Below are 22,383 nucleotides of genomic sequence, written 5' to 3' on the forward strand. Positions count from 1 at the left end.
CTAAAATGAAAAAAAAAAAAAAAAAAGAATTCATAGACAACACATAACACTGAGTATTAATTTTGTTCAGAGATTTAGAAAGGAAGGTTTTTTATCCTTAAGCTTTCTGCACACCTGTGGGCAAAGAAAAGCTGGGCTGGAGCTGTGCCTTCAGCCTTTAACCCCAGACTCCCGAGAGTTAGAGTTCACTGGCAGTAGAATATATGATTAAAGTTTGAGGAGCGCAGTTTTATTGATCCCACATCTGCCCAAACCCTCGGCCCTGGTTCTCTCAGAAGGCTCTGGGGTCAGTGTGATGAGGCGATGGCTGCTGTCTCCTTGTCCTTCTGTTCCAGGTGATAATGAACCTCAGGAAGTGCCCTTAGTCTCTCCGCAGCCTGAAAGGGGAAGAAGGAGGGTAAGAGCTGCCCAGAATGGTGGTATGGAGTTCAGAGTGCCTAGGAAAAACAAAGGAGGGCTTGTGGGACCAAGAGGCTGGTGATAAGGATGTTGGAACAATCAGAGGATGAAGGAGTTGAGCAGTCCTGAGTCCTTAGGAATGCCCAAGTTATGGGGGTTCTCAAGGTCATGATTGTTGGGATCCTTTGAGGAAATAGAAAAGAAAGGGAGACCCAGAGTGCTCTGAGTCCTAACCTGCTCAGGAGTGAGGTCCCTTTGTGCCTGGGCAAGCATTTCATAGCCAACCATGAATTTCCGAACAGTAGCAGAGCGCAGGAGTGGAGGGTAATAATGAGCATGCAGCTGCCAGTGGTCCCAGTTGGCTCCGGTCTCTGATCCTGTAGGAGCTCCTGATAAGAAGGCAGAGATGGCTGGAAAGGGCCCTTCTTAGTTCTGGAGCCCAATCCCTACCCCTCAATCAGGCTAGGTACCTGAAAACTACATTCCCCAGCATTCTATGCCAGACAGCAGATCAGGCATTGGAAAGCACACTGGGACACATTTTCACCATGTTCCTGCTCCACCCTTAGTCCCAGCAATTCTGCTCTGAACACTTCCCCCCAGCAAGAGTTCCAAGGCCTGCTGGGGGTTGCAATCCACTGGGCTGGGCCACAGGAGCCCAGAAATGATACTGGGGCTAGATATGGGTGCTCAAAAAGCCTTACCATGCCAGCCCATGGAGTAGGGAAAGGATGTCTCAAATAGGTTGTCATACTTGGTCAAGAGCTTCTTCATAATGAAGGCTAGATCTGGAATCAAAGCCTGGCTCTTAGCCTGTGGCCTAGAAGTTGGCCCAATAAGAACAACCCCTATCCAGAGCCTGTCCCCAAAGTTCCAGTTGGGAGACTCACCATCTCGCTCAGCAGGGGTCAGCTCAGGCAGCCGCCGCACATGCCGACGGGGCAACAGCAGTGTTTGGAAGGGCCACACTGCCCAGAAGGGGACCAGCACTAACCAGTGCTCACTGGTTAGGACCAGACGTTCCTGAGCAGACCAAATGGAGATGAGGTCATCAAGGTGAGTGAGTAAGGGGTCAGCAAATAAACAAAGAAAGCAGAAGAAAAAGTATACTCAGAATCTTATGGATTCTCATCACCTTCACCATTATCACCTTAGTTTAAGTCACCATCACCTTTCCTTTAGATTACTGCAATGGCTCCTACCAAGTCTCTCTGCTACTTTCTTTTCACCCTTCTTCATACACCTCTGTTGTTTGGGGTCAGGTGAGGGACAAGGTCTAGCTTTCTCCCACCTTCCTGAGCAGTTCCTGGCGGCCATATTCCATTAACAGGGGCTCTCCATGCTGACTCTGATAGGCTCGCTGAGATCGGTCTTCACGCTGAGCAATATCTGGCAGGAAACTGCTGGCCCATACCTATCAAGAAGTAGGAGAAAGAAAAATGGCAGGTCCTTCACTCCCAAGCCTCCACATCACTAGCATACTCCCTCTGTCCCATCTCTTACTCCAGTTCCCCTCTGCACAGTGCTAGCTTAGACTCAGCCTAGAAATGCACTGGAGCCTCTGACACACCTACCTGGCAGTGGGGGTGGGGGTTGGAACAGCCCATCATGGCTCCTTTGTTTTCAAAGATCTATCAAGTAGGGAAGTAGGGAGCCAAAAAGACACCAAGTCAACCCTTCCAAACCATACCCTGTGGAAACAAGAATGCCAATTCCCAGAACAAAAGCAGCACCGCCCCCTCTCTGCTTATCCAGGGGAGGGGGCAATCTCACAGACCTGCACCCAAGGGTACTGAGCACCCAGCTCCTCTGTGACTGCGGCCCACACATCGACAACAGCACGGATCTCAGGAATTGACATGAGTGGCAGCGTCATATCCGACCAGGGATGGAAGCACAAGACCTTACTAAGTGGTGAGGGAGGAAGGGAGGGAGGGAGGGAGGGAGGGAGGGAGGGATGACAGAAATATAGGGTTTGGATGTGCTAGGGGCAAGGTCCAAACCCTGTACTCAATCTAGGCCCTGGATTGAAGGTTACAGGGGAGGAAATCCATAGTTACCAAACACCTCGAGCAGCCTCTGCTTGGAAAAGAGGGTGATCACTGGGACCTGAGACAAAGGAGTATCACTCTCTGCAACAGAAGTCACTGCAAGGAGTCCAGCTTCCCTTCCCCCCAACAGCAGCTACAAACAATTACCTGGATTGGGGGCATCAGGCTGTAGAGCTGGGAAGTCATTGTCAAACAGGAAAGTGCCATGGTAGTGGGGATTCACCTACAGACAAGGATGGGCTAGAAGCATTTGCTGCCCCATACCACCAGTCATGTGGTGCTTCAATGGCTGGACAGGCTACAAGAGGGTGGGGAAGGCCCACTCTGGGGTCAAAAAGACACGATAAGATAGGACCCAGAAGGAAGTCCACCACCCTATGGGTGAGGGGTAGCTCTAAGGGGAAGCTACTTCCCCTGACCCAGCATACAGATGTAAGATCTAAAGGCTTACCTCTCCATTGGCCCGTGTGGCCCCAGGACACAGAGGGTTGTGGGGGTCATAGCGGGGCACTGTCTTCAGAAGTGAGGGCTCTACTTGCCCCTGCCAGGGCCGCTTCATGCGATGAGCTGACACCAACACCCACTCATCCTGTAGCGGGTTGTAGCGGATATGCTGATGCTCTGGGGGCAAAAAGCCATTATCAGTCAGCAAAGTTCTCCGTCCACCTCGTCAATGTGTCTCACCCACCAGCAGGCCCAAGCTCTGAGGCACCCTCTCGGCCCTGTCCATCTCCAGAGCTAAATAACCCGACTTGGGCTTTCCCAGCGTCAAATAGCCTGCTACCCAACACGGGTGTGTCTCTTCGCCGCTGGGGCCCGACCGGGTGGGCGCGCCCACCTGAGGGTACGGACGACAACTTCCTAAGGAAGGAGACGGCTCGGCTGCGCGTTCCAGCGAGTCCCGGCCGCCCTAAAGTTACCGCTTGCCAGGAAAGTCGTGGCGGTGGCTTCCGCCTCTGATGCCTGCTGGCGCTGCTCAGGACCCGATCCGCTGCGCGACATTAGACCACCTTGGGGGATCCTCTGGAGTTCTGTCCCGCCGCCTCTCACCCATCACGGTCTAGTCAACCCCGCCCGTACCCCGATAATTGGCTAGCCTTCAGCACGTGACTGTCTGGGGGGCGGACCGGCCACCTGGGGGCGGGGCTCAGGACAACCTAGAACTGTAAAGGGCGACTTTGGAGACTTCAGGGTTAAAGTCAGTACCCTGGAAAAATCCTCTGTGAAAGCTGCTTACTGAAGATCCAGGACGCTGACAAGATTTCTTTACTGCCTTCACTCATTCGTTTGGTCATTCGTTCAGCAAATATGTACTGAGCATCTACCCTGTGCTAGGCACCTAGGCTCCACGTGATGCAAAGTGATGCCCCTATGTGCACAAGTTAGGTATGGCCTCTGCCCTCCTAAACGGGATGAAGGTTACAGGCAAAGTAAAGGTATAGCTCTGGATCCACAATTACTTCACTTACCTGCTCAATGGCTATGGTGGAGGAGAGTCAGACTTGGCGGGAGGGGTGATCTGCTTCAGATGAACCCCAATCTCAAGTATTAGCTGGAGGAGTGGGTACTACCCTATAACCATCCTCACGTCAGCAGAAACAGGTTTGGGAAAATAGAGCTAAGTAACTGAATAAAAAGAGCTATGAGCCTGACCTGTAAAGGTGCACTGGATAAAGCATCGACCTTGAACGCTGAGGTCACTGGTTTAAAACTGTGGGCTTGCTCAGTCAAGGCACGTGTGAGAAGCAATTGCTACAAGTTGATGTTTCCTGCTCTTCCCCTCTTTCTCTCTCTCTCCTCTCTTTAAAAAAGAAAAATCAAAAGGAGAAATGCACCCCCATGTTTGTGGCAGCATTGTTCACAATAGTGAAGATCTGGAAACAGCCCAAATGTCCGTCAGAGGACTAGTGGATTAAAAAGCTTTGGTACAACCTGACCAGGTGGTGGCGCAGTGGATAGAGCATCGGACTGGGATGTGGAAGGACCCAGGTTCGAGACCCCGAGGTAGCCAGCTTGAGCGCAGTCTCATCTGACTTGAGCCAAAAAAAATAAAAGCTCACCAGCTTCGCTGGCTCAAGCAAGGGGTTAATCAGTCTGCTGAAGGCCCGCAGTCAAGGCACGTATGAGAAAGCAATCAATGAACAACTAAGGTGTCGCAACAAAAAACTGATGATTGATGCTTCTCATCTCTCTCCGTTCCTGTCTGTCTGTCCCTGTCTATCTCTGCCTCTGTAAAAAAAAAAAAGAAAAAAAAAAGCTTTGGTATATATATATCAATACTATGGAATACTACTCAGCCATAAGAAATGATGGCATTGGATCATTTACAATAACATGGATGGACCTTGATAACATTATACGGAGTGAAATAAGTAAATCAGAAAAACTAAGAACTATATGAATCCATATATAGATGGGACATAAAAATGAGACTCAGAGACATGAACAAGAATGTGATGGCAACGGAGGTGGGGAGGTGGGGAGGTGGGGAGGTGGGGAGGTGGGGAGGTGGGGAGGTGGGGAGGTGGGGAGGTGGGGAGGTGGGGAGGTGGGTGGTAGGGGGCGGGGGGAGGGGGCGAGGAAGGAGAGAGGGGGTGGGGGAGGGGAGGGGCACAAAGAAAACCAGATAGAAGGTGACAGAAGACAATTTGACTTTGAGTGAGGGGTATAAAAAAAAGAAAAATCAGTAAATAAAATCTTTAAAAGAGAAGAGGGCTGCCTGACCAGGTGGTGGCGCAGTGGATAGAGCGTCGGACTGGGATGCGGAAGGACCCAGGTTCGAGACCCCGAGGTTGCCAGCTTGAGCGCGGGCTCATCTGGCTTGAGCAAAGAGCTCACCAGCTTGGACCCAAGGTCGCTGGCTCCAGCAGGGGGTTACTTGGTCTGCTGAGGGCCCACGGTCAAGGCACATGTGAGAAAGCAATCAATGAACAACTAAGAAGTCGCAACTCGCAACGAGAAACTGATGATTGATGCTTCTCATCTCTCTCCGTTCCCGTCTGTCTGTCCCTGTCTATCTCTGTCTCTGTAAAAAAAAAAAAAAAAAGGGGAGAGGGCTATGTAATAAACCTGACAAGTTCAGAGGCCTAACAAGTTCAGTGACTGAAAGTAACTACACAAGATGGTCTGATCACAAGTTCCTAACTGGACAGTTCATAGCAGGTAAGCATGTCCCAGGTCTACAGGTAAAGGTTGATCTTTACCTTAAGTGAGCTCTGTCCAATGTCCATATACATCTAGGATAACATATCTTTGAAATATCAGAGTAATTTTCTTTTCTAGACTCTTTGAAGGCATAACCACAGGCATGAGAGCATAAGACCACTGAACACCTCATGGTTATCTTGTTCCGGGAATACCATCTCTAAGCACTATAAATGTTAATTATTAACTATCCTGTACCCACCAATATAAAAGAAATATGTGTTTCTCCATTTTGCTTTTTATCCAGTCCTAGAGCTTTCCCCACTTTGCTTTCTCCTGCCTCCTTAATCTACCGCCAATGTATTTAGTGTAGCTTCCTCACATCTCTTCCCTTGATCCTAAATGCCTAAAAGGAGCTACAAAACTGCCATTCTCCAGAGCATTTTCTCAATCGTTGAGATTTTGCTTCCAAGCACATCCTCAAAATTAGGGTCAAACAAAGCCTTATAAAACTCTTCTATGAAAGGATTAATGAAATTATATATACATAACACATAGATACAGATAACAGGACAGCAAGTCCCAGAGGGGGAAGGAGGCAGTTAGGGGGAAGAGGGCAAAGGGGGTAAAATGGGGGACACAGGGGTAGGGGGTGAGGGTGTTATATTGAGTGGGACACTTGAATCCATGTTAATAAATTAAAATTAATAAAAATTTTAAAAAACTCTTTTAAAGGTTTAGACATTCTTTTGTTACATAATTCTCTCTCTCTTTCATATGCGCATACCAAAAGCACAAGAAGTGGGTAGGTAAGAGGGCTATAAGAAATCTGAAAATGTAGGGAAGACAACATTATCAGTAGATGTAGCCACCATCTGTCTAGGTGGGATCAGGGGTGTTTACACCCCCATTCCCTTCTACAACTTTTCCTTGGATCAAACCAATAGGCTAACCTTAGAATAAAATTCAAATTAATTTCTCCCCTGGCACTTTTAAAGAGACATAAAACATTGTCTGAACATCTTCCCCATTTCATAGTGGGAAACAGAGGCCTCAAGGTCACCCAAAGGACAAGTGTCCAAGCTAGAATTTACACTCAAATGTCTAGTCTCTTCCCTCTGTTCAGAATTACCCCTGAGAGTTTGGTGACACTCAACACGGAAAAATAGTAAACTAGAAGTTAGGGAGGAGCAAGGAGGCCCCTTTCCCCGAACCAGACCAGGCTAAGCCAGGTGTTTTGCAGCTCAGATTCAAAAACTAGGTCATTGGTCATTTATCTAATCTCTGCCCTAGGAACCTCTGACTAGAATCTGAAAAGGCCACCAGGTAGGGGGCAGGAAGCAGAGAGCTGAGAAATAGGGATGGGGTGTTTTACCTGTCCCACTAGCTGCTAATGGTGGGGAGTTGTAGGAAGGGAGGACAGAAGATTTACTTTTCTACTCTCTCAGCTGTTTTTGTTGTTTGAGTGACTAGATTTTGGAGGCAGCTCCATTTTCTCAAGGACACTAGTGCTTCGCCTGACCAGGTGGTGGCGCAGTGGATAGAGCGTCGGACTGGGACGCAGAGGACCCAGGTTCCAGACCCTGAGATCGCCAGTTTGAGCACAAATTCATCTGATTTGAGCAAAGCTCACCATCTTGAGCCCAAGGTTGCTGGTTTGAGCAAGGAGTCACTTGGTCTGCTGTTGCCCCATGGTCGAGGCACATATAAGAAAGCAATCAATGAACAACTAAAGTGTCGCAATGAAAAATTGATGCTTCTCATCTCTCTCCCTTTCTGTCTGTCTGTCCCCATTTATCCCTCCCTCTGAGTCTCTGTCAAAAAAAGAAAAAAAGAACACTAGTGCTTCAGTGACATTCCGAAGATCATGCCAACTAATTCCTGACCTCTTCAGAAATATCTCTTCGGTCCTATTGTCAAACCTCTCCTGAATCTGTGTCTCCCCAAGGTCACATTTTGGTGGAAGAGGAGAATGGCTGAGATAGGGCCTACCCAGCCCTTTCCCTCCAAGATCCCAGAGGTGTGATCTCTTCTATGACATTTAGGAAAGGTGACTGTGACCCTCAACCCTTTAATCTCCTTTCTTAGAACCCTCTTAAGGTTGTGGGAAGAAAAAAATCTTTCCTCCACCCTTCTAAATTCTCAAGCTGTTCTAATAAGCAAATCAACAAGAGACAAATTAACAAGAGAAAATAACCAACTTTAATTATATATGTACTGTCCTGGCAGGTTGGCTCAGCAGTACAGTGTCAGCCTGGTGTGTGGAAGTCCCAGTTTCAATTCCCGGTCAGGGCACACAGGAGAAGCACCCATCTGCTTCTCCACCCCTCCCCCTCTCACTTCTCTCTCTCTCTCTCTCTCTCTCTCTCTCTCTCTCTTCCCCTCCTGCAGCCATGGTTTGACTGGAGCGAGTTGGCCCAGGCCTTGAGGATGGCTCCATGGCCTCCGTTTCAGGCCCTAAGAAGGGCTTGGTTACTGAGCAGTGGAGTAACGCCCGGGTGGGCAGAGCATCACCACCTGGTGGGCTTGCCAGGTGGATCCTGGTCAGGGCACATGCAGGAGTCTGTCTCTTTTTTTCTCCCCTCCTCTATTTGAATAATAAATAAATAAATAATTACATATGTACATATGACATGAGAAAGTCAGAGACCCCCACATACGTGAGAGGCTCAGAGACAGAATGCTAAAAGGAGATATATACAGCATTCTGAGCTAAGAATGAGGTAAGGCACCTTGGGTCTTGAGAGAGCAAGAAGGTCATTACAAGATAAAAGTAGATGTTCAGTAACTAGAAGTTTGCCCTGCCATATAAATAGGTCATGAAAAGTTATTTTTGGTAATAACTCTTTTTTTTTTTTTTTTTTTTTGTATTTTTCTGAAGCTGGAAACGGGGAGAGACAGTCAGACAGACTCCCGCATGCGCCCGACCGGGATCCACCCGGCACACCCACCAGGGGCGAGGCTCTGCCCACCAGGGGGCAATGCTCTGTCCCTCCGGGGCGTCGCTCTGCCTTGACCAGAGCCACTCTAGCGCCTGCGGCAGAGGCCAAGGAGCCATCCCCAGCGCCCGGGCCATCTTTGCTCCAATGGAGCCTCGCTGCGGGAGGGGAAGAGAGAGACAGAGAGAAAGGAGGGGGGGGGGTGTGGAGAAGCAAATGGGCGCTTTTCCTGTGTGCCCTGGCCGGGAATCGAACCTGGGTCCCCCGCACTCCAGGCCGACGCTCTACCGCTGAGCCAACTGGCCAGGGCCGGTAATAACTCTTATTACAGGCAAGGCCTCAAAATTAAATTCCTCTAAGATTTTTTTATTTATTTATTTTTTGACAGAGACAGAGGGTCAGAGAAAGGGACAGACAGGAAGGGAGAGAGATGAGAAGCATCAATTCTTTGTTGCCACACCTTAGTTATTCAATGACTGCTTTCTCATATGTGTCTTGACCAGTAGGGCTACAGCAAAGCAAGTGACCCTTTGCTCACACCAGCAACCTTGGGGTCATGTCTATGATTCCATGCTCAAGCCAGCAACTCCACACTCAAGTTGGTGAGCCTGTGCTCTAGCTGAATGAGCCCACGCTCAAGCCGGTGACCTCTGTGTTTGGAACCTGGATCTTCCGCATCCCAGTCCAATGCTCTATCCACTGCACCATCACCTGGTCAGGCAGGGTTTTTTTACATTCAATAATATGTTCCTAAGGTTTATACCAGTATTTTTCAAATACATATTCTTTTCTCTTTTTTTTAGGGGGGGACAGACAGGCAGGCAGGGATAGAGCTGAGAAGCATCAACTTGTCGTTGTGGCCCTTTAGTTTTTTCATTGATTACTTTCTCATACATGCCTTGATCAGGGATTTCCAGTTGAGCCAGCTCCTTGCTTAAGCCAGCAACCATGGAGCCATCTCTATGATCCCACACTCAAGCTAGTGTCCCTGCACTCAAGCTAGTGAACCTGCACTCAAGCTGGTGACCTCAGGGTTTCAAACCTGGGTCTTCAGCCGCCCAGGTCAATGCTCTATCCACTGCACCACTGCCTGGTCAGGCCAAATTTAAATTCTTTAAGGAAGAGGTAAAAGTTTTTTGTGAGTGTACAGAATCTTGATCAGCGCCAGTTCAAAATAATTCACATGCCAAAGTGGTATATTTTGGGGAGTCCTGTTCTGAACCTCTTCAAGGCCGAAAGGACACTTCAGGTTTTTTGTTTGTTTGTTTTTTAAACAGCGTGTGCTAGAAACGTGTTCTAAAAACCTAATAGGGGAGCTGCAGACCTAGATAGCCCGAGAGAGCTCTGAATGGAACAGGTGGGCAGAGGCCAGATTTTTGGACTAGTCTCTGCTTTTCAGGGTTCTTAGAGAATGGTCAGCTCAGGAGTATCACAGAAGCCAGAGGCAATTAAAAAAAAAGGTTCCTCAATTCTGCAATCTCCTCCAGATAATCCCTTTTTTATCTTTCCATTCTTGGCCAAGTTTCTCAAAAAGCAGTTCAACTCTCAAGCCTCTACATTTAATGCATAGTACACTGTAACATGTCTTTTGCCCTGTATTAGTCAGGGTAAGTAATTTTGTTGTAATAACCCCCAAACTCAGTGGCTAAGCACCACAGTCCATTATGGAGGAGAGGGGGAGCTCTGTCCTATACAGCACTCAGAATTTTCCATTAATTACTTAATTCAATATAACTATAATAATATATCAGAGAAGAGAAAGAATGTAAAAATTTCAGATTTTAGGCACCAGACCTGAAGGTGGTATACATAATTTCTGCCTATACTTCATTAGCTAGAACATAATCATCTGGCCTTAACCAATTACAGAGTAGACTGTGTAATGTAATCTGGCTGCATGCCCCTATTGAGAAAGCTAATGACCATTTCCCATAATTTTATTGGCAAGACTTCTCAATTATATTTGACTGTGCCATCCATTTTATTACTCTCATATGTGAGGCCATGCTCTTCCAGTTCTCTTGTGTTTTATTTACGTAGCTAACACATATGATACTACATGCCAGGTATTAATTACTTTATAAATATTAACTCATTTAATCTTCATCACAAAGAAGGTATGTACTACGAGGTAGGTACTTTTTATTCATTCCAATTTACAGATAGGAAAACTGAGTCACAAAGAGTTTAAGTAACTTGCTCAAGATCACACAACTAGTAGGTGACAGCAGCCAGGCTTTTAGTCCAGTCAATCCAGCTCCACTTTCTTTCTTTCTTTTTTTTTTAAATTTTATTTATTCATTTTAGAGAGGAGAGAGAAAGGGAGAGAGAGAGAGACAGAGAGGGAGAGAGAGAGAGAGAAGGTGGGAAGGAGCTGGAAGCATCAACTCCCATATGTGCCTTGACCAGGCAAGCCCAGGGTTTCGAACCGGCGACCTCAGCATTTCCAGGTCGACGCTTTATCCTCTGCGCCACCACAGGTCAGGCCTCCACTTTCTTTCTTAACCACTGCACTGTGCTGCCTCTTTTCTCTCATTTCTATTCCTTTATCACTCTCCTGCCATAACTTTCAGTTGGTTTACATGGGACTCCTCTCACATTTTGTGCTACACAAGGAAGAATAAATTGTAGGCACTGAAGACCCAGGCTGTCTCTCTCTTCAATGCCTTTGCTCTTGGAGTAGGTCTCAATGCTGGAATGCCCTTCCCTTCCCATCTCTCTTTCTCTCTCTCTTTAAATTTATTTATTTATTGATTTTAGAGAGAGAGAGAGAGAGAGAGAGAGAGAGCAAGAAACATCCATCAATTTATTGTTTCACTTATTTATGCATTCATTGGCTGATTCCTGCATGTGCCCTGACCGGGGATCGAACCCTCAATCATGGTACATCCGGACCTTCCCATCTCTCTTAAAGCTACTGCTCAGATGTCACCGCCTCCAGAAAGCCTTCCGTAACATCAGGAGATTCAAATGCAGCCCTTCCATCTTCTGGGCTAACAAAGGCGGGCCTTAAGAATTACAAATCCAGGAGGAAGGCTCTGCTTCCGGGCTGACCTGTTTCACCAGTCAGTGAGGCCAGGGGGGCATTCTTTCTGGGTTTCACCGCCAGCAACCCCTAGCCCCACGTAGGATGGCGCTCAGACAGACCCTACCTTGACGTCTTAATACTGAGCAGCTAGAAGAGCTTGGAACCGCCCCATTTACTTTCTGCGCGCGGCGCCGCCTCACTCCCTTGGCCCTCCCTGCTCCCCCATGAGGAAATGGTACAACCCGAGGGGGCGGTGCCCGGGTGCCCGAACAGTTCCGATTGGCCAGGGAGAGCCGTCTGGCGGTGGCGGGGTAACGAGTCCTGGACCGCGCGCTACTGGCTTTGAGGCAGTGGGAAGCGTAACTTCGGGCTCCAGGTTTCTTCTGTGCAGCGTTGCGTCTCGATTCCCGCAGGGATGCAGTGGGCCGTGGGCCGGCGGTGGGCGTGGGCTGCGCTACTTCTAGTTGCCGCGGCCGTGCTGGCCCAGGTAGTCTGGCTCTGGCTGGGCACGCAGAGCTTCGTCTTCCAGCGCGAAGAGATCGCTCAGCTGGCGCGGCAGTACGCGGGTGAGCCAGCGAATGAACGGATGGAGGGCTGGGAAGGCCCGGGCCGAGCTAGGGGTTCCGGGTGCGTCGTTCCCCAGATTAGGACCTGTGTTGTTCCTAATTGTGTTACTCCTCTGCCCCCGCCAGGGCTGGACCACGAGCTGGCCTTCTCTCGGTTCATTGTGGAGCTGCGGCGGCTGCACCCAGGCCACGTGCTGCCTGACGAGGAACTGCAGTGGGTGTTCGTGAACGCGGGTGGCTGGATGGGCGCCATGTGCCTTCTGCATGCCTCACTGTCCGAGTACGTGCTGCTGTTCGGCACTGCGCTCGGCTCTGGCGGCCACTCTGGTCAGTGCTGGCGGCGGGCCGGACTGGGAGGCTGGGGCTGTACAAGGGCCCATGCCCTCCTTTCTGTTTGGCCAGGCCATGTGATGGCGCGGATACCCTGATATTCGGTGTCCATCTGATTGTCCTGCAGGACGCTATTGGGCTGAGATCTCGGACACCATAATATCTGGCACATTCCACCAGTGGAGAGAAGGCACTACCAAAAGTGAGGTCTTTTACCCAGGTGGGTAGGAAAGTTCTGTCAGAGAAGGGAGTCCCTTCATTTTGGGATGCCCATAGTTTGGGGAGAGAGCCATGGCATGGGAAAGTGGTGCGTTGAGGGGCCCTACCCCTGGCTCCCCTACCCCCTAGATAAGCTACAGGTGTTTGGGCAAGGCAGGGCTGAGGGCCCCTGTTGTTTTCCATGGGAAAAAAAAAAAAAAAACATAACAGCTTCCTGTTAATGTCTGATTTTTATCTAAGACACTGTTTTACTACTCCTGTATTCCAGCAATTGTTGGGGAGGCAGTTGGGTAATCAAAATGCTCTCATATCCCCAAAAGCAAAACAGACTTGTTTTCCTTTTTTATAATGAGTAAAAGTAGAGGTTTAGGCTTCCAACTAAGTTTGAGGTTGAGTGTTACAAGCACAGCAGGCATTGTAATTAAAGGTACATTTCTCAGAAAGCCTTACAAGTTGTATAATCACCCTCTCTATCTAACATGGACCCAGCCGAAGTTTAGCTAAATTTCTGCTTGACATGACTGAGGCTTAGGAATGCAGACTTCCAAAACTCCTGTACAATGACCCATGGTCAAGTGAACTGCTCCTCCATGGTTTCCCCAAAAATGAGGACATGACCCAGGTAATGAATGCCACAGAGGAAAATTTAGGAGTCATTCTTGGCCTCTAATCCCTCCAGATAAGTGAACTGGCCAGTGAAATCAGGCCTTTTCCTTTCCTTAAGCTCTCTCTTCATCCCCTACCCACTAGATAGCCTATGGGCCAGGAAGATGGCAGCAATAGAAGGGCAGGGCTAGGCTCCTCATGTGGATGCTCCCTGTCCCCCAGGGGAGACAGTGATACATGGTCCTGGTGAGGCAACGGCTGTGGAGTGGGGGCCAAACACATGGATGGTGGAGTATGGCCGGGGTGTCATCCCATCTACCTTGGCCTTCGCGCTGGCTGACACAATCTTCAGCACCCAGGATTTCTTCACCCTCTTCTACACTCTTCGCGCCTATGCCCGAGGCCTCCGGCTTGAGCTCACTACCTACCTCTTCGGCCAAGAACCCTGACCAGCCAGGCCTAAAGGAGGACCTGTGGATGGCCAGAAGCGGGCAGACCCGCACACATCCCCTCGCTGGAGCCTATGTGAAAAGACAAACCTACTTACAATACAGATACTGAGTTTCTGGTACACAAGCAGGGACACACATGCTTATACCACCAAACATAGAGACCTATGGGAAATACGGGACACACACTCAGATACTGAATCCCATGTGTACAGCAACATCATGCATTCACACCCATCTAAAGAGGGAGCACCATATATATCAAGGCATCCAGTCATGTTCAAACATAACACAAGCTTGACTCATCAACTCAGACCTTTCCAGACCTTCCCTACCCTGTCATGGCTCTGGGGTTAGGGATGGAGGTGGCTATACACTCTGCTTGGGTCTGACCCCTCAACCCAGCAGCACTTGGAGAAGGGGGTGAGGAAGAAGGGGTGTTGCCTTCATCAGAAGCCCCCTTCACCTGCAGCTGTGATGCCCTTTCCCTTGATTTCCCTGTCCTCACCATATGCCTTACCCCTGCTCTCTATTCCCCTGCTATGCAAGTGCCCTCCTGGCCTGTCCCTCACCCTCTCAGCAACCAAGTCAGCAGGGGAATCAGAAGAATGTGGAGAATGCCGAGGTCAAGGTCCCTTTTATCCTAGAAAGAAGGCCTTTTCTGCATACACGCACACACACCCCCATCACAGCTTTCAGACACTGCCTTTGCTGCATTTCTGTCCATCTGTCTATGTTAATAAAGATCTGTCAAACAGTTAGTTCCATTTCTTTTTTATCTGAGCAGCAGAAAAACATGCTAACTCATGAGAAGCATCAAGAAGGCCTCTCTGAGTTTATAAGACTGGCTGTATGTATAATACTTTAGAGTGCCCAAGAAGAAAACAGTCCTGGGAATCTTGTCCTGATGGCCACGAGATGGCAGTGTGCACCCACTTTTGAGCAGAAAGAGGCCTAGTCATTGCCCATCTGCTTTTTTGTGTTTGTTTCCAGCATACCTTGTCAAGCCCCAACAACAGGAGTTTCTCTCCAGTCTGCCTTCTCCAGGACCCCTCACTTCTGTGGATGCTCCCAGGTGGGCAGCAGACACCATCTGGTGGTGTCTGAGTTAGATGGGGCTGGAACTAGTGTGAGGCAAGAGAGGTCCCTAAGGTGAACTCCTAGGGACTCCCAAGGTCGCTACACTTGCCCTTTTAAAATTTTGTGCCCTATTTGCATCACTGTCTCCTCCTCCTAGCCCTGCTCTGAGGGTAAGGCCAGACCACTCTTAGTATTGCTGGTATATTAAAAATGAAAGGCGCATGGTTTCAAAAAAATTAGGTTGACATTCCAATGAAAAAAAAGCTATAGGAGACTGTATAACCATTTGTAAGTGACATCACAAGTAAATTTGTGGCTCTGAATGAATGTGAGGCCCAGGCAAGATGGCCATCTTGATACACCATATTGGTCAGGACAGATTCCGGCAGGGGCTTCTCCATGGATCATGTGTTGCAAAGTCAAGCCACAAGTACTCCCACCCTGTAACCCAGCTCTGCCTCAAGGCTTATCCTACACCTATCAGGAATGCCCCAACTCCCCTGTCATCCCTTTCTCCCACATAGGAACTAGTCCCAGGGTCCTCTTCCATCTCTTGCAAAGCTCAGAATTATTCTCAACTTTTCATTTGATAACAATCACTCAAGGCCCTGGCCAGTTGGCTCAGCAGTAGAGCGTTGGCCTGGCATGTAGAAGTCCCAGGTTCGATTCCCCGCCAGGGCGCACAGGAGAAGCGCCCATCTGCTTCTCCACCCTTCCCCCTCCTTTCTCTGTCTCTCTCTTCCCCTCCCGCAGCCAGGGCTCCATTGGAGCAAGGTTGGCTCAGGCACTGAGGATGGCACCATGTCCTCTGCCTCAGGCGCTAGAATGGCTCAGGTTGCAACGGAGCAACACCCCAGATGGGCAGAGCATCACCCCCTGGTGGGCATGCCAGTGGATCCCTATCGGGTGCATGTGAGGGTCTGTCTGCCTCCCTGCTTCTCACTTCAGAAAAAAAAAACAATCATTCTTAAAAACTTGGATTCTGCCTGACCTGTGGTGGCACAGTGGATAAAGCATCAACCTGGAATGCTGAGGTCGCAGGTTTGAAACCCTGGGCTTGCCTGGTCAAAGCACATAGAGGAGTTGATGCTTCCTGCTTCTTCCCCCTTCTCTCTAAAAATGAATAAAATCTTAAAAATAAAATAAAATCATATATATATGTATGTATATATATATATTGTATATATATATATATATATATATATATATATATATATATATATAAACACTTGGGTTTCAGTACACTACTCCTTTGCTTGATTTTTTTTTTCTTTTTTTTTACTGATTTTAGATAGAGAAGGCAGGGGAGGAGCGAGAAGCAATAGCATCTCACATGTGCCTTGACTGGGCAAGTCCTGATTTTGAACCGGTGACCTCAGCATTCCAGGTTGACACTTTATCCACTGCACCACCGTGGGTCAGTCTCCTTTGCTAGATATTAACTTTCAACCTCTGTTGACTTTCCAGGACTTAACCTTCAAACTTTTTTCTACACCCTAACCAGGTGATCTCAATTATTTCAAGACTTTAAATAACATCTATATGTCTCCCCCACCACCAGTTTTATTGAGATATGATTGATAAAACATTAGGTTGTATAACAGTGATATATGTATATTTTATGGAATGATTACCACAATAAGTTTAGTTAACCTCTAGAACCTCTCAGAGAAATAAATTTTGTATAAGAACTTTCAAGATTGACCTGACCAGGCAGTGCAGTGGATAGAGTGACGGACTGGGACACGGAGGACCCAGGGTGGAAACACCGAGGTCACCAGGTTGAATGCAGGCTCATCCGGCTTGAGCACGAGGTTGTAGGCTCTAGCCCAAAGGTCTCTGGCTTGAATCCAAGGTCACTGGCTCTGCTGTAGCCCCTTGGTCAAGGCACATATGAGAAAGCAAGCACTGAGCAACTAAGGAGCTGCAACGAAGAATTGATGCTTCTTATCTCTCTTCCTGTCCGTCCCTCTCTCTGACTCTGTCTCTATAAAAAACAACAACAACCACACAACAACAAGCAAAAAAGAAGTTTCAAGATTTTTTTTTCTTTTTTTAGTGAGAGGAGGGGAGGCAGAGACACTCCCGCATTTGCCCAGATGAGGATCACCCGTTAAGCCCACTAGAGGGCAATGCTCTGCCCTTCTGGGGCCCTTGCTCCATTGCAACTGGAGCCATATTTTTAGCACCTGAGGCAGAAGCCATTGAACCATCCCCAGAGCCTGGGGCTAGCTCACTGCAATGGAGCCATGGCTGCAGGAGGGGAGGAGAAGAGAGAGAGAAGCGAGAGGGGGAAGGGGGAGAAGCAGATGGGCACATCTGTGTGCCCTGGCATGAAATCAAACCCGGGACATCCACATACTGGGCAGATGCTCTACCACTGAGTCAACTGGCCAGGGCCTCAAGATCTATACTTCTAGCAATTTTCAAATATGTAATGTTAACTATAGTTACTATTCTGGACATTACCTTTCCAGGACTTATTTCTCTTATAACTGGAAGTTTGTACCTTTTGACCACCTTTACCCAAATCACCTACATTGGGCCTCTGGCATTTATCAATCTGTTCTGTTTCTAAGAGGTTTGTATGTGAGTGTTTAGAGTCCACAAATAAGTGAGAACATAAACTATTTGTCTTTCTGACTTCACCTAGCATAATGCCCTCAAGGATAAATGTGATTTATAATGGGATAGTATTCAGCCAGTGAAAAAGGAAATCCTGCTACTTGCAACAACGCGGTTGGGCCTTGAGGACCATCTATACCTGGTCTCAGTCTAAACCTCTTCTCTGAGCTCCAGATATCCGCTTCATATATCTGCCAGCCAACATCTCCACCTGGTTGTCCAATTGGCATCTCAAACTTAAAATGTCTAACATAAACTGATTTTTCCCAATTTTGTACCTCCTGCAGTCTTTACTGTCTCCGTTCAAGATAACCTCCATTTACCCACCTGTCCAGGCCAAAAGCCATGGAGTCATCTTGGATACCTCTTATTCTCACATCCCATATTCAGGGCATCAGCAGATCCTATCAGTTTTATCTTTGTTTATTCATTGTAGAAAGGAGAGAGGGAGAGACAGAGAGACAGACAGAGAGAGAGAAGGGGGGAGGAGCAGGAAGCATCAACTCCCATATGTGCCTTGACCAGGCAAGCCCAGGGTTTCGAACCAGCAACCTCAGCATTTCCAAGTCGACGCTTTATCCACTGCGCCACCACAGGTCAGGCCCAGTTTTATCTTTGGAACATCCAGAATCTAACCATTCCTTATCATCTCCACTGTTGCCATCCTGGTCCAAGCTATCAGCTCTTTCCTGGATTAGTGCAATGGCTTAATTAGTCCTCATGCTTGCATGCTGTGTGGAGCATCCACTACACAATAGCCAGACCCAGCCTTTCACTGCTCAGACACTTCCAATAGCTTCCCATCTCATTCAGTCTTTTCACTGTCTCTGGGAACCTACTCCATGGCCCATGTTACCTCTGACCAAATACCTGACCATTCACCTCAGCCACCCTGTTCTAGCCCAGTATCCTAGCTTTTCATATGACACAGCAAGCAAACTTCTGCCTTAGGATATTTGTATCTGCTAATTTGCCTGCAATGCTCTTCTCTAGGTATCTCCATAACTCTCTTCCACCTCCCCCCATTCCTGCTTAGAGTACTTCTCCTAACATTTGTGTATTAGCAGCCCTTCTTTGGTCATTTTAAAATACCTCCATAAAATTTCTTATATTCCTCCCTTTAAGAGATAAAGCCTAGCCTGACCTGTGGTGGCGCAGTGGATAAAGCATTGACCTGGAACGCTGAGGTCGCTGGTTCAAAACCCTGGGCTTGCCTGGTCAAGGCACATATGGAAGTTGATGCTTCCTGCTCCTCCCTCCCCCTTCTCTCTCTCTCTCTCTCTCTCTCTCTCTCTCTCTCTCTCCTCTCTAAAAATTAATAAAAGAAAAATTTTTTAAAAAAGATAAAGCCTAATTACCTTACCCTTGAATGTGGGCTGGACTGTTATATGTTTTTAACAAATAATGTATGGCAGAAGTGACAGTGCATGACTTCCAAGACTAGGCCATAAAAGCATTGCTGTCTCTTTAGTCTCTTCTTGGGTCACTCTGGGGAAAACCAGCTGCCATATTGGAAGGACACTCAGGCATGAAGTCCTCTCATGGAGAGGTCCACCTGAGGAAAACAGTCTCCTACCACTAGGCGTGTGAGTGAGCCAACCTGGAGGTAGATCCTCCCATCCCAGTCAACATGACTGCAGCCTTAGCCAACATTTTTGCTATAACCTCATGAGAGACAGTAAGCCAGAACCATTCTGCTCAGCAACTGTTGAATTCCCGATCCACAGAAGTATGATAAAAAAATGTTTGCTGTTTCCCTTGCCAGGTAGCTCAGGTGATCAGAGCATCATCCTGATAAGCCAAGGTTTGGGTTCAATCACCAGTCAGGACACATACAAGAGTCAACTAGTGAGTGCATGAATACGTGGAATAACAAATCGATGCCCCCAATTTGTCTCTTTAAAAAAAATCATTAAAAAAATGTTTTAAGCATTTGCATGTCATTTGTTACACATTGATAAATAACTGATAACACCCTTCCCTTTATAGTCTCCTGACCGGATTTATGTCTCTTTGTTTTACTTATCACCATCTGACCCTATTCCCCAGTAGAATTATGCCATTATAAGAACTTTATTTGCTCCTGTGTCCAACACTTTTAAGTGCCTGACTTAAAAGTAGATGCTCAGTAAATATGTGTTGGAAGACTGACAGTCTAGGTCTGTGTCTGTCTTTGTCTCTGTGAGGTACAGCAGTGATCCCCAACCTTTTTTGGGCCACGGACCAGTTTAATGTCAGAAAATATTTTCACAGACCGGCCTTTAGGGTGGGATGAATAAATGCACAAAATAAAATTATGTGACTGGCATAAAAACTGTGGTTTTTTGTTTTTTGTTTTTTTTTTTATTTTTCTGAAGTTGGAAACTGGGAGGCACCCAGACAGACTCCCGCATACGCCCGACCGGGATCCACCCAGCACGCCCACCAGGGGGCGATGCTCTGCCCATCTGGGGCGTTGCTCCACTGCAACTAGAGCCATTCTAGCGCCTGAGGCAGAGGCCATGGAGCCGTCCCCAGCGCCTGCGCCAACTTTGCTCCAATGGAGCCTGGGCTGCGGGAGGGGAAGAGAGAGACGGGAAGAGAGAGACAGAGAGAAAGGAGAAGGGGAGGGGTGGAGAAGCAGATGGGCGCTTCTCCTGTGTGCCCTGGCCGGGAATCGAACCCGGGACTCCTGCACGCCAGGGCAATGCTCTACCACTGAGCCAACTGTCCAGGGCCAAAACTATGGTATTTTTAAATATAATTGTCGAACTTACAAGACAAGTGACAAGAGTGAGTCTTAGACGGATGTAACAGAGGGAATCTGGTCTTTTTTTTTTTTTTTTTTTTTTTTTTTACAGAGACAGAGAGAGAGTCAGAGAGAGGGATAGACAGGGACAGACAGACAGGAATGGAGAGATGAGAAACATCAATCATTAGTTTTTCATTGCGCATTGCGACGCTTTAGTTGTTCATTGATTGCTTTCTCATATGTGCCTTGACCATGGGCCTTCAGCAGACCGAGTAACCCCTTGCTCAAGCCAGCGACCTTGGGTCCAAGCTGGTGAGCTTTTGCTCAAACCAGATGAGCCCGTGCTCAAGCTGGCGACCTCAGGGTCTCGAACCTGGGTCCTTCTGCATCCCAGTCCGATGCTCTATCCACTGCGCCACTGCCTGGTCAGGTGATCTGGTCATTTTTAAAAAATATAAATAAAATGGAAATAATGTAAGTTATTTATTTCTCTGCGGACCGGTGCCGGTCCATGGCCCGGGGGTTGGGGACCACTGAGGTACAGGATCAGATAGGGGTTATATGTGGGTGTGAGAGACAGCATTTTCTCTTCACAGATGAAGAGAAACAAGCCAGATCCCAGTCAGGCTTATTCCTTCCCCTCAGCCCTTTCTAGTTGTAGCTCTTGTGGCTCAGATTCCAAAAGAGGGTTTCCTATGTTTGATTGGTTCTTTTTCTTTCGGGAGTATCTTCCCAGTCCCGTTTTCTCTTTCCCCTCAAACTCCTGCAAAGCAATCTCCAAACCCTCAGAACTGGAATTCCCCAAGCCAGTTCCTACCTCTCCAAGAAGAATCTTACCGTCCAGCTCTCTCCAGGTACCTCTTCTCTGAGCAGCCTGGGGAAGTTGTGTGGGGAAAAAGGAACAAGCTGGGAACAGAGTTCCACAAATCTCTACCGTCTGCCCACTAGTCCCCCAGGAGACCCCCAGGGCATGTCCGTCTGCCTCTGTACATTCAGTGATGTCCCCCTCTGTGGTTCCAGCTTTAGAGAGGGCTGGGCAGAGGAAGGGGCTTGACTGCCCCAGGACCACACAAAGCTATGTGGTAGGGGCATCAGTACTTAAGGTGACTGGATCACCAAGGCTTCCTGATGGAGAAGGGGTCTGATGCTCAGTTCTGAAATCTGAATGAGAGAGCACTGGAGTGAGCCAAAGCTGTGAGCAGTACTGAGCCTCACTGTGGCCAGGGAAGGGCCAAAGACAACAAGACCTTAGTGCTGCAGTGGGAGCCGGGTTGGGGACAAGGGTAGAGGCTGGAGACAGGGAGAGCAGGTAGGGGTTAGGGGCGTCATCCTGGTGAGAAGAGCTGGTGGGCAAGGCCAGGGCAAGCTGGGTCTGAGAAGAGGGGACTGGTTGGGAGAGGGTGGGGATGTAGGTGTGAGAAGGAGAGAAGAAGCAAAAGTCACACCTGAATTTCTGTCTCCTGGGGTAATCTTGGCCCTGGGAGGAAACTTACCTCACTGGGTATGAGATCAGGATGACCCCCAAGCTGGATTTGGGTTTGACATAGCAGTGTCTCATCCATGCCAGGTGTCACCTCTACAGACACATGTTGTTCTCACACACTTGGCATCACTTCCGTGTGGCCCTCCTACTTTTGGTAGGTCAGTTCCCTTGCATACAGGAAGAAACTGGGGGATGTATGAGAATGCCAGAGAGGAGTGGGATTCAGACTGCTCAGAAGAGGAATTGTGACCTGCCATCAGCACCCCCAAAATAAGGAACAGCATCTCAGCATCTGAGTGATAACAGGGTAGGGTAAGGCTTAAATCAGTTGGTTCAAGGGGTCGGGAGATACAGACTCAGGATTCACACACATGGCTGGAAGGATGTGTGTGAAGATGAGCAAAATGCTGATCACTGTTGAAATGTTCATTATACTCTTCACTCTTTTTGTATATATGTTTGAACATGTCCATAATAGACCATCAAAAGAGCTTTTTAAAATGTGTGGCTGTGTATATTGGTGGAGCATGTGTACTCTGATGCAGGTATGGAGTCAGTGCAGAGACCTCCAAGTGTGTGTACACAGGTGTGAGTCTACCACCGTGTGCACATATTATGCAAACTGCAGCATGCATGCAGTTGGGGACAGCACCTGTAAGGCATGGAGAGAAGTTTCAGATATGTCCAGGTCCTCTACACTCACCCAAACATCCTGCAGAGTGATTCCCCTTAG

General features: G+C 48.1%; 3 protein-coding genes across 5 annotated transcripts in view; 2 read left to right on the forward strand and 1 right to left on the reverse strand.

The window, feature by feature from the left end:
• Positions 1–22,383, forward strand: part of CNTFR (ciliary neurotrophic factor receptor) — a 121,710-nt gene that overhangs the window by 15,627 nt on the left and 83,700 nt on the right. The window lies entirely within an intron of this gene.
• Positions 208–3,519, reverse strand: GALT (galactose-1-phosphate uridylyltransferase). 3 transcript variants are annotated; one of them, XM_066367768.1, is made up of 11 exons: positions 3,371–3,519; positions 2,902–3,071; positions 2,598–2,673; positions 2,460–2,508; positions 2,177–2,306; positions 1,974–2,030; positions 1,691–1,813; positions 1,290–1,422; positions 1,104–1,187; positions 634–788; positions 208–377 (listed from the first exon to the last, which is right to left on the reverse strand). In XM_066367768.1, exons 1-11 carry the CDS (start codon positions 3,450–3,452, stop codon positions 288–290), a joined length of 1,149 nt encoding a protein of 382 aa, XP_066223865.1. In that variant the 5' UTR covers positions 3,453–3,519; the 3' UTR covers positions 208–287. The 3 variants fall into 3 exon arrangements, with proteins under 3 accessions (XP_066223865.1, XP_066223867.1, XP_066223866.1); XM_066367770.1 differs by having other exon boundaries at positions 3,378–3,513; XM_066367769.1 differs by having other exon boundaries at positions 3,289–3,513.
• Positions 11,865–14,492, forward strand: SIGMAR1 (sigma non-opioid intracellular receptor 1). The gene is made up of 4 exons (XM_066367771.1): positions 11,865–12,127; positions 12,254–12,454; positions 12,585–12,677; positions 13,505–14,492. The coding sequence occupies exons 1-4, from the start codon at positions 11,977–11,979 to the stop codon at positions 13,729–13,731; spliced, it is 672 nt and encodes a 223-aa protein (XP_066223868.1). The 5' UTR covers positions 11,865–11,976; the 3' UTR covers positions 13,732–14,492.

Source organism: Saccopteryx leptura, chromosome 2 (assembly GCF_036850995.1).
Source record: "Saccopteryx leptura isolate mSacLep1 chromosome 2, mSacLep1_pri_phased_curated, whole genome shotgun sequence".
NCBI classification, from domain to species: Eukaryota; Metazoa; Chordata; class Mammalia; order Chiroptera; family Emballonuridae; genus Saccopteryx; species Saccopteryx leptura.